The 12,222-nt window shown below is 47.7% G+C and overlaps 1 protein-coding gene across 1 annotated transcript in view; it reads left to right on the top strand.

The window, feature by feature from the left end:
• lyrm4b (LYR motif containing 4) overlaps window positions 1-12,222 on the top strand; it is a 32,222-nt gene that overhangs the window by 515 nt on the left and 19,485 nt on the right. Inside the window, exon 2 of the mRNA XM_015013903.2 lies at window positions 6,262-6,382. Coding sequence (XP_014869389.2) covers window positions 6,262-6,382 — 121 coding nt within the window. The remainder of the gene's footprint in view (window positions 1-6,261; window positions 6,383-12,222) is intronic.

Genomic DNA, 12,222 nt, shown 5'->3' with positions numbered 1-12,222 from the left:
CTCCAAACTCCAAATCAACATTGTTTTTCGCAGATTAACTGTCTATTGGCCTTTGAATGTGCTATCTTTATGTTCCTGTTCAAATTGGAATTTCTCTGTGTAAATTTTTAAAACTATGCCATTTTTGTGTGAAAGCAGTCTTAGTGCTGCCCTCTTTGGGACGAACAGTGGGTACTGCAGTTGAATTTTCCTATTGGTTCCAGCGGTAAAGACTTAACGTCTGCATCACAGCTCTGGGTTCAGATATAAAACCATAAAAGTCTCCAATACTACAGAAAAAATGCTGCTAGATTTGCCGCTAGTTGGTTTTTATTTATTGAAGAAGAAAAAATTCTACAGGGTCTGAAAAGTTGAATATTGTGACAAAATCGCAAAGCTTAACATGCTTCAATCAGCCTCCCATTTGGCCACGCCCCTCTATGTCTCTTGGCTCCGCCCACTTTTTGTAAACTTTTCCGAACTTTGTCAGGAGGCAAGGTTAGCCTCACGAGAAGTTTAGTTACATTTAAAAATCTGGATATTTCAAACTGGATCAGACATAGAAGAGATTCTGGTTTACACGGAGCACTGGAGGCTCCGACACCAAGACGTTTTGAAACCAGGAATCAAAGTGAAACTTTTCTGTAACACCTGCTGGAGGTGTGAAGTACTCTGGATAACAACAAAACCAATGGCGGATAGCATCCTGCTACTTGACCTGTTCAGTTTATCTAGCTTGTGTTACTGAGCGCTCGGTTACTGCTTATTATGAGATGAAGCTAAGGGTCAAAAGCACATGTGTGTTCAGTGATGTGCTAAAATCACAGCACCATCTAGAGGCCTGACATGACAACTACAGCTGACTCCAGGTGTTTAGGCATTCTGTCAAAATTTGAAACTTTTCCCCAATTAAAATATGAAAATATCATCAGTTTCCAGGCAGCGATTTCCTGTAAACGTAGCTTTAGCTTAATTGTATAAATGCTGTGAAATGATCGATAGAGATCAGAGGTTTGCTGTAAAACAGGTTCAGTTCTGACTGAATGGACTTGGTGGAGAGGTATGAGTCAGGAGGTTCTGAGTTCTGGACCAACCCGACCTGTGGATCAGTTTATCTGGAGCAGAACCGGCCAGTCAGCTGATCTGGGATTTACTTCAGCATCATCATAACCGTAAAAACTAGAAATATCGTTCAGTCATGATGAATGAGATAAAACTGAATCCTCCCACTGAGGGACAAGAAAGCATAATTTTATTCTATCAACCATAAAAGGACGTCTTCCTGTTGGTCTGTACATCTTTATGCGGTTTCGAAGCTTCTGCAACTTGGTGCATTATCGCCACCTAGTGGCAGCAACACGTCACAACCGCATCCCAGCAAAACAGGCAGATTTAAAGGAGACATATTATGAAAAATCCAGTTTTTTAGCCCTTAAATAAATGTTTTTCTGTACTTTGAGTGTCTCCTTGTTTTGCGTAGATATCTTTATATTCTTTCTGTGAATTTTTTTTTTAGTCTGTTCATTTTTCTTTATTCGCTGTAACATTGATCTTGTGTATTACGTCACTGCATTTGCTGTGGAACTGCTAAACAAGGTCATGACTTTTAGTTTTATGAATCCGACATTTTTTTCCCTTAATAATTTTCCAGTCAAAGTTCAGTTGCAAGTAACCAAGTCAAAGTGTTGTGTATCCACACACAGGATCCCTACGTCGCATCAGAGCCTCTTCGAAGTGTCTGGTTAAATGTTATTTTTTCAGGAATGTTTCCACATCAGAGAGGAAAGTCAGTTTTTGGAGCACTTAATAAAAAATATGAATCGTATTAAACTCAAGCTATAAAATTTCTATTTTAATGACGTCTCTTGTCTCTGTGTCAGACTCCTCTAATAGAAATGTTAACAACCAACCGCTGCCTGTGAACATTTCCATCCTCTCGGAGCTGTGACTCCTCTTTGACACACAAAGTGCCGTTATGTCCTGGTGGGAAGCGGAGCAGCGCAGCGTGTGGGAGTGATTTGCTCCTGCTCTGAGCCGTACCTGTGAGCTTCCAGGTTGTTGTGGAGTGACCTGAATATGCCAGACGTTGCTGCCGGCGCTGTTCTGTTGATGCTGCACTAACAGCCAGGCAGCCGCTCGCTGCTCTTCCTGGGATAAAACTCTGCCTGAGTTTGGAAGGCTTTGTCAACCAGAGAAAACACGGAAACAAACAGAAGTCAGATGAAACATTCATGATCTTCCACAGGAAAGTTAAACAGTGAGGTGATGAGGAGCAGAGCGCTGAGCGGAGAGCAGAACCTCAGCAGTTTGGATCAGGGAGGACAGTCAGGCACACAGAATATAGTTAAAACTGTTTTGTTTCCAGAAAGAGCTTTGAGATCTGTGGTGTTTTCTGCAAAGTCAGGCAGACCTGAAACCAAAGTACGGACTCATGATAAAAGTGAACAACATTCCCTAGTTTTACAGGTGGACAGTGATCGATCTGTTACATCTGAAGTTGTCTAGATTGAACCAGTTTTTTTTCTCCTAACCTCTGTATTTAGATCATGGCTGATCTGCTACCTTAGATCAAATATGGGACTTGAAGACTTTAGTCTTCAGCTGCTTCTCCATTATCAAGTCTCTGTTGGTTAATGTCAGGTTTGGGTCTAGACAAGGCGATTGAACTTTATGAAAAGAAGAACCTAAATGAGGAATGAAATTCACACCAAACCACTGTGACGTAGTTCCAGTGTTTGAAACAGACTGCCGGTCCTTGGATCTTCACTGCTGCTCGTTCTTCAGAGACGTGCCTCTGAAATCATCTTCTGACAGAAAACGTTGACCAAGGTTACAGTCTTCCTCCTCGAGCAGCTCTCTGATGGCAGACGAGATGTCTGCTGGTCCACTGCGGTGGTCGAGATGCTTGCAGTCTAAAGTGACGTGCCGATGAACGAACACATTCAGGTGTCAGTCAGATTGCTTGAGCGAAATGCACAGATTTTCCCAGCTTGCACTGCCACTGCAGTGATTTCCTAAAAACTTGGAGGAACTGATCTGCTAAAGGAGATGAATCTGGAGCAGTTAAAGCCATTCAGGTGGAGAAGTGGCTTTATGTGTGGTTAGCTTTCTAGCAGATCATCAGTCATTGAGCTTTAAAAAGCCTGACTTGCGGTAACTACATAGACGTCTGGGCAAACAGGGTTGAACTCAAACACCGAACACATCGTCAAACAAGAGCAGCGACAGACGTGACTCAGGTTCTGTCCCCCAATCAAAGGACGGTGTTGAGTAACGCCAGTAGCTCCGCCCTAACCGAACCAATGGAGCTACGGCTGAACTGGGTTCAGGAACGATGTGTTCCTGGTCACTGTAATGTACCGTATCTCTAAGTGGAAAAGATGAATTATTGCAATCAAGAGCAACCTGCCTGTCAGGTGTCCTGGGTTAGACGTGTCTCCTGCTTTCCTCCTTACCTCTTTACTTCCCTGCTTAAAAATATCCTCCCCCCGCAGCATCCTCCACGCAGCGTGGGCGCGCTAAGAACTGTCAACTTATCAGCGAGATGACAAAGACTTGTGATGAATAAGTGATTGTGAAATCCAGTTTCAGTGCCTCCTCGCCTCCTCTCCTCGTCTCCTCTTCCCTTCCCGTCTCTTCGTCTGAAGATCAGAGAGGAGAATTCCCTCTGAAGTTCCCGTGACGGGATGACTCACTCTCTCACAAACACGCCGTTCAGTCATTCACTGTCTGGAGTCTCTCGCTGTCGGGTTTTCCTCAATGAGCTGACAGGTACAGAAGCTGCTGCTGCTGCTTATTAATAAATACAGATACAACAGTAACGATCAGTTCTTTCTCTGATCCGTCCTTCGTCTCTTTCTGGTTTCCTTCCCTTCAGGCAGACTAATCTGGATCACTCCAGTCTGTCTTTGGACTCCAAGCATCAGAAACATTTTAGTTTCTGCAGAAACAAGATGTTCTGACAGCAGCAATGAAAAAGTGAACTTAAAGTCCATCCATCCATTCATCTGTCCATCTGTGTCAGTACATCTGTCAGCCCATCCATACGTTCATCAACCAGTCTGTCCATCACTCACTACGTCCGTCAATCTGAGTTTCCTCTGCTGGGACGAGAAGACGTTCCTGTTCTGTCCATCAGCCAGTTCTGATGTCCATTGGTCAGACTGGTCCATCCTCTGTCCGTCCTCCCATTACTGTCATCCATCAACCCAAAGATCCATCAACTAGTTTGTCCATCTATTGGTCCATCAGCCCGTCCCTCCATCTATCTGTCCCTCCATCTTTCTGTCCCTCCGTCTTTCTGTCCCTCCGTCTTTCCGTCCCTCCGTCTTTCCCCTCCGTCCTTTCCAGGAATGGTTACCTCATGGTTCTGCTAGTTTATGTTTTATGTAAGACCAACTTAATAGCTCTGATGAAGCCAAACAGACCATTAGTCTCTGCCAGAGGTCAACGTGGAGGTCGTCTGTAAAGCTGAGTGGTTGGACCTTTTTACAGGATCTAAAGGTCCTGAGAGGAGCAGGATGAGGTGAAGCTCCATAGGGTCCGGTGTGAATCGGATCAGATTTGAATCGGACCCGGTGTGAATCGGATCAGATTTGAATCGGATCAGATTTGAATCGGACCCGGTGTGAATCGGATCAGATTTGAATCGGATCAGATTTGAATCGGACCCGGTGTGAATCGGATCAGATTTGAATCGGATCAGATTTGAATCGGACCCGGTGTGAATCGGATCAGATTTGAATCGGATCAGATTTGAATCGGACCCGGTGTGAATCGGATCAGATTTGAATCGGATCAGATTTGAATCGGACCCGGTGTGAATCGGATCAGATTTGAATCGGATCAGATTTGAATCGGATCAGATTTGAATCGGACCCGGTGTGAATCGGATCAGATTTGAATCGGATCAGATTTGAATCGGACCCGGTGTGAATCGGATCAGATTTGAATCGGACCCGGTGTGAATCGGATCAGATTTGAATCGGATCAGATTTGAATCGGACCCGGTGTGAATCGGATCAGATTTGAATCGGATCAGATTTGAATCGGACCCGGTGTGAATCGGATCAGATTTGAATCGGACCCGGTGTGAATCGGATCAGATTTGAATCGGATCAGATTTGAATCGGACCCGGTGTGAATCGGATCAGATTTGAATCGGATCAGATTTGAATCGGACCCGGTGTGAATCGGATCAGATTTGAATCGGATCAGATTTGAATCGGACCCGGTGTGAATCGGATCAGATTTGAATCGGATCAGATTTGAATCGGACCCGGTGTGAATCGGATCAGATTTGAATCGGATCAGATTTGAATCGGACCCGGTGTGAATCGGATCAGATTTGAATCGGATCAGATTTGAATCGGACCCGGTGTGAATCGGATCAGAGTTGACCCGCCGGTCCCTCTCTGCCGCCCAGCCGGCTCTCCAGAGCTTCAGCTCAACTCCCATCAGTTCTGGTCAGAGCTCAGCGGCGCCACCACAGGCTGCTGGGTTGTTCTGGTTCCTGACCCGTCTTCTGTCTGCCCAACAGAACCGGACCGTATCGTTACTCTGATCGGTCTGACTGCCGGTTTGATCATTCAGGAAAATCAGTTGACCTTCATAGCTACACCTGAAACTGTTTCATGTTTGTTTGGTCAGACGATCGTGACGCAGCAAAGGATTGTGGGATATTAAACTGAAGAGGAGCTCCGTCAGTGAAAGGTTAAAGATGTCCGCCGTTTTTCCTTTTTTCACGTCATTTTCTTTATTTTTCATTTTTTCCCATCGTATTTTCTCCCCAGTTTGATGCTTTTAATGACCTCCAGGTTTTCAGCACCTGGCCTGCTGCTCTCTGATTGGCTGGTTGCTGCGTCTCGCTGCGTTGCCGTCTGAAACCGCGGTGTCACTGCCTGAGCCTTCATCCTCCTCTTCCTCAGGTCCTCGGGTGTATTGTGCTCATAAAGCAGGAAGCGGCTCCCGCTGCGACGCTCGCTCATCAGCAGCATCTCTTTGTGCTGCTGCAGGTTTCTTTATATGCGAGCAGCAGAAAAACAAATAAATAAGCGGTTGTTGTTTTTTATTGCGCCGCCCTGAGGTTTGTTTGGCTCCAATTTATCTTCCTGTTGGTTTAGTGTGGAGCTGTTTCCACCTCTGGTCGGCTGTTTGCTCCTGAACTCCTCCCAGGGTTTAGCAGCTCCTGCTTCCCTCCCTCTCCGCTCGTTGGCCTGCCTTTCCTTATTATAAATGAAACCACAGCGTGTGTGTGTGTGTGTGTGTGTGTGTGTGTTGCAGGACGTATGCACTGCGGCGTGTTCGTGATGCCTTCAGGGCCAACAGGGAAGTGGAAGATCCGAAAGCAGTGGAGAGGCTGATGGATGAGGGAGAGCAGATGCTGGCGCTGATTCAGAGACAGGTGTGGCACCAAACACACACACACACACACACACTCTCTCTCACTCCAACAGGCAGGTTGAGGTGGTGTTCCCGGTTCTGGACGGTTCTGGTCGGGTTTCAGAGGCAGAGGGGCCCGTGAATACAGATGAACACCTGCGCTCTGACTGACCACCTGTCGGCTCATTACTGCAAGCTAATCGCCCGCCAGCGCTCACTTTGTTCCCATAACGACCGCAGCCTCTCGGCCAATCCCAGAGGAGGACGGGGACAACACTTCCAGCCGGGTTTATGAAACGTTTGGCTTTATGAAAGCATTTTTGTGTTTATAGAAACGTTTCGGGGTCGATGGAGGCAGTTTGGGGCTTATAGAAGCAGTTTGGGGTCGATGGAAGCGGTTTGGGGTTTATGCAAAGTGTTTGGGTTTTAACTGTAGAAAGGTTAGAAGCTCGGTTTAATCCTGCCGTCTAAACCAATCCCATGAATGTTTTGACATTTACGTCTTCGTCCCGTTTTGTCTGCACTCAACGTTAACTATCACATTTACATACTGACATTTCACTGCTGGACCCGGTCATCATGGTAACAGTACCGCTGTAAACCAATCAGGGAGGGGGGATAACAAGGAGTGGGACTCAAACCAAAACATCAGAAACGGGCAAACCCAGTTTGTTCTGATTTACTGGTTGTACTGGGCGAGCTGGAGAAATGCCTGATTGGTGTGTGTGTGTTTTTATGGTGGTGTTTGCTGAATGTTGATAATATTGTCAGTATTTTCCATCCGCCTGTTGGTGGCAGCAGGTTGAGCAGCTCCCATATTCATGAGGTTTCCTCCAGCAGACAGAGTCCAGCTGGTTGATGTTTTATTTATCGCAGCAGAAAAATGATCTGAATGCAGCAGCCTCACGGAACCAGTAAACACACTCACTGGTTCTACTGGGACAACACTTGGCCCGTCACACTGGGCCCGTCACTCTGGGCCCATCACACTGGGCCCGTCACTCTGGGCCCATCACACTGGGCCCGTCACTCTGGGCCCGTCACTCTGGGCCCGTCACACTGGGCCCGTCACTCTGGGCCCGTCACTCTGGGCCCGTCACTCTGGGCCCGTCACACTGGGCCCGTCACTCTGGGCCCGTCACTCTGGGCCCGTCACACTGGGCCCGTCACACTGGGCCCGTCACTCTGGGCCCGTCACTCTGGGCCCGTCACACTGGGCCCGTCACACTGGGCCCGTCACACTGGGCCCGTCACACAGGGCTCGTCACTCTGGGCCCGTCACTCTGGGCCCGTCACACTGGGCCCGTCACTCTGGGCCCGTCACACTGGGCCCGTCACTCTGGGCCCGTCACAGAGTTTATTTTTCCTTCAATAAATCAACCAGTGAAACATTAACATGAATCCAACATGCAACAAACTGATAGAAAAATTAAAAACGAATTCCAATCAGAAACTGACAGATTGAGTTGCTGGCAGGGGAATTATGGGTAATAAAAGCATGAAGTGAAGAGGCTTGTTGTTGTACTGAATGGCAGCAGCAGCAGGTTTAGTGCAGTAGTGACTCTTTACTTCTGGAGAATCGGTTCCTGACGCTCCGTGTTTACCTCCTGCTTCTCGCCCACGCTGATTCAGACGTTTCGCCGGAGGAAGCGCTCGCCGCTACAACGCATCAAATACTACAGGCTGCTGCAGAAATCCATACTGTGGCGCTTCAGCGTGGCTTCAGGTTTCCTCCGCTGAGTCCAGATCCAGGCGGCGCGTTGAGGCAGAGCAGCAGGACACAGAGGAGGAAATATAGATCTAAACATCCAACATGAAAGGAGGATAAAATATCAGCTGCCTGTTCAGGTTCAACCTCTAGAGATCTAGAGAAGTTAATTCAGAGGAACCTAAGTTTGCTAAACATTTTCAGAGTTGGCTAAAGCTCCAATTTAAACGTTAGCTCTTCTGCTAGCATGTTAGCGGTCATGTCCCGCTACGGACCAGAACTTCCTGTAGCACCTGGACGAGCTGCAGATCATCTATATGTCGGCAGTTTTTCAGCATCCAGAGTCATTTTTACTCCTCACTTTACCAGAAAATGAAACAAAAATCAGCTGCGATGCTAAAATGTTGTCGTTTGAACAGCGGGCCCTCAGGGGCCAATCTGACGTCACCAGAGGCCTCTACTCTGGATGCCCGGTTAAAAGTGAATCTGAATGAAACCAGAGATGTTTCCATAGCGACCAGGTGGGCGGGGTCTGGAGCCGCGGCTGGTCCAAACCAGCCAATCACTGAGCAGCCTGAGGCCCGGAGCTCTGACGGGTCGGGGGACGTTTCTGTTTCCAAGGTCAGTGTGACCTCTGCAGGCCTCCCGGTCTCTGTGTTGGTGTTCAGTGTGGGTGTGTGGCGTGAGCTGATCTGGCGCCCGTGGGCGTCCTGGCGCTCCTCCGCACCGCCGCCGGCTCCTCGCTCTGTTAAAAAGTGGAGTTTGTTCCTAATTGTGTCTGTGGGTCCCTAACGGCTGCGTGAGCCTGGTGCCTTTGTAAGTTAGTTAGAGAGTAAAGATGATGGATTGCAGCTGCAGAGCCGCCTCTGTTTGTAGAGCAGCAGCTAAAGCAGTTTGCTGTCTTTAATGAGTGTGTGAGTTCAGGAAGGAGGCCTTAAAACGGAAACGAGACGCAGAATAAAGACGTGAAGCCGCAGAGCTGAAGCCGAGCCGCAGAGTTCAGAGGAGAAACGCATCAGAAGTCAAAACTTTTTATTTTAACTCCTTCAGCGGCGATTCAGGCAGCATCATCTGAGCTTATTTTAAATAAATAATTCCTTAATGATGATGAGGAAATGCCAGTTCCACTGGCAGATTCTTTCACTTGCATCTAGTACCTTTTCATCCATGGTGAGGAATCATTATTGGTGTTTTTACAGTGTAGCCACCACTGTAGGCGCTAGGCATGATGGGAGCATCGCTCCTCTCTTCCAACCTTGAAGCGCCCATCACTCTGGAAGAAGGTCGATCACTTGGCATTAAGTTGCTCTCCAGTCCAATCCTTCCTCCTCCACTTCGTCTCATTAGCCGTTTTTTTTATGGCACTTTGAAGTATTGCATTAAAAACTGTTGATGGAAAACAGCAGGACATGAAATAACTTCAATTTCACAAAAAGGTTTTCATGCTTGCTTGGTTTTCGGCTTTTTAATGCACCAGCAGAAAGATGGAAGCATGTTTGACGAATCGGTTCTGATGTAGCAAACTTCCCTTCCTCTGGTGTGCCTTACCAGAGGAACCAAACGGAGACGTTCAAACATCCCGCTGGGAAAACTCTCTGGTTTGAACCCGTTTCCTGCCATGCAGGGCGCCAACATGCGATGATGTCATCACATCGGTTTAACTCCTGGTTGATTCGTTTCAAACCAGCACTGCAGTATTCCAACCGGCCCATCAGGAACCGGACCTGGGCCGGACCCAGTGGTTTCAGATCTCTGCAGAAGCCAAAGTTTAACCAGAAGTCTGCAGGCGGCGGCCAGGGAACATTCAGCTGCTGGTTTCTGATTAAACATTTCAAAGCAGCGATTGTTTCTGGGCTGTAAATATTAAGGATGATGAAGACTACCTGGTCGCCTTCGTCCTGGTTTGTTCTGTAAAGGTTAAGCTGATTACCTGCTCAGCGCCTCGCCGACCTGCAGCACAGATGCAGATTTAACTGGATTATAATAAATCTGACCTTTGTTGGTAACGTATTTACATCAGTTTTAATGTCACACCTGAACGGGAGGCGGGCAGCAAGACGGAGCGAAACCTGGAGCAGGAAGGAGCGACTGCTCACATCTGTCAAGGTCACGCTAATGCAGACACTGCAGCAATCACAGAACACGGCAACAAAGCCTACAAGCAACAAACCAAAGGTATAGGTGCCGCCCCCTAGTGGTCAGGAGGACCTGCGTTTATGGTTTGTTTTATACTTTGGTTTTTCCATCTGCACCTTTTTTTTGGTGCCTTTGTTTTTTGCATTGTGTGTCTTGGAGTTTGCATCATTCGTTTGTCCCTATAAGCTGCCTTAGATCATGATCCACTCTGTTTTTCACAAGCCCACAGCATCATTCCTCCTCCTCCTTCTCCTTTCTGGTCAGGTGTTTTTGGTCCATCGTCTCTGGTCTCTTCTGTCCAGAGGACGTCTCCTCCTCCATCCTGATGCAGCTCTGCTGACCTCAGTCCTGCCTCCATCTTGTTCTGGAGAGAAGAGTTTCTCCTTCCAGGCGGCCATTTTGGTTCTGCTTCACGCTTCAACCAGGAGGAAGTAGTGGGGGTGCGCTTAGTTTTCCACTTCCTGCTTTATGGTTATAACTGATGTGTTTTCTGTTCAGCTTCATGTTCTCTTATCTAAACCTCTGAACTCATTCAGGACGGTTTCCTCTGGCGTGCTGGTCAACGTTTCAGCCAGTAAATTAATAAATCCTAAAACTGTGTTCATCAAGTAAAGCTGAGGAGAAATCTAGATGTATGATCTAGAATCTAGATGATGTGATGTAGATCAGCAGCATCTAGATGTTCTGCTCTGTCTGGGGACCCGGTGGGTTCTGGGGAAGCCTGATCCAGTAGCAGAGGAGAAATGTAGGGCAGAGCCCAGCATCACCTGCTCTTCCTCCTCCTCCTCTTCCTCCTGTCTCGTTTCCTGCGACGGCCTGCAGGTTCTGGTATCCACCGCAGACGGAGTGTCTCTGTGCTAACACACTTAGCTCTGTTAGCGCTGTTAGCGCTAACTGTATTAGCGAGCTGATCAGCTGGATGAAAGCTGACGCCTTCATCCTCTTCCTCTGGAGCAGGTGGAGGGAAGCAGCAGCTTCTCAGGACTTCATTATGGCTGCATGCACTTCATCATCATCATCATCATCCACAAAGCGAGGCGCTGCTGACCACATGAGGTCAGGTTGTAAGGAGGAAGCTGCTCATTTAGGATAGCGCCGCCCTGCTGGCCTGTAGAGACAGGGGCCAGAGCTGAAGGTCAGAAGGTCGGAGCTGAAGGTCAGAAGGTCGGAGCTGAAGGTCCGACTTCCTGAAACCAGATGAGCAGCGGCCATGTTGTTCTGTCCCAGTAAAGACGTCTATAAAACCAGAAGCTAAAATCACAAACCTGTAGTTTGTGATTTTTAAATGAAGTCGGGCCCATTAATGACCTTTGGGTGACCTTTGGGCAGCTCTGACCTACAGCGACACCATCAGGTCCAAACGGTCCTGAAGGAGGATGAACCGGTAGAAGGGGCTGAAGCTGAAACATGGCCGTGTCGGGGACGTCTCTGTTGGCTCCACTAAAGACCAGAACTGGACGATAATTAAACAAATTTATTATCGTTCATCACAAAAACTTCTGGGACATTTTATGGTTATTTTTTAACACAGCCGTCCCATCTGTCAGCTGGCAGACAGATCTCTGTTTCTGACTGTTTCCCTTCAAACCGTCCATCAGGAGCGTTTGGCCTTTCCTGCGACACGTTTCAGGTCGAATGCAGAGAAATCAGCTCAGCGGGAGAGGAACGGAGCCGGGATCTTTAAACATCCGTCAAGCTGCAGCATCAGATCCTCCAGAACCAGCAGCTTCTATTGAATGAAGTTGGTATTTTCTGACTGCTGAGGTCTCGTTCTCTGAGCAGATCAGCTGTTGAAATGTCTCCTCATGAAACCGAGCGCTGGTCTGGAGCCGAGACGTTTGCTCTGTGAGCTCTCAGCTTTTACCAGGTTTCTGGCTGATGGATGAAATCTCAGCCTGGTATGTAAAGTGTATCTGATGTAATCTGTGCTGCAGCTGAAGGTGTTACAGATGATGTAATGTGATAAACACGGCGTCTGATTTCAGAGCTGCAGCATCTGCTTTCTGTTCCTCCTCTCT

Source organism: Poecilia mexicana, unplaced genomic scaffold, assembly GCF_051168715.1.
Source record: "Poecilia mexicana isolate PSO_F unplaced genomic scaffold, ASM5116871v1 scaffold_15, whole genome shotgun sequence".
Classification (NCBI taxonomy): domain Eukaryota; kingdom Metazoa; phylum Chordata; class Actinopteri; order Cyprinodontiformes; family Poeciliidae; genus Poecilia; species Poecilia mexicana.
Note: the sequence above shows the minus strand (reverse complement) of the source record. Positions and strands in the feature narration are given on the sequence as shown.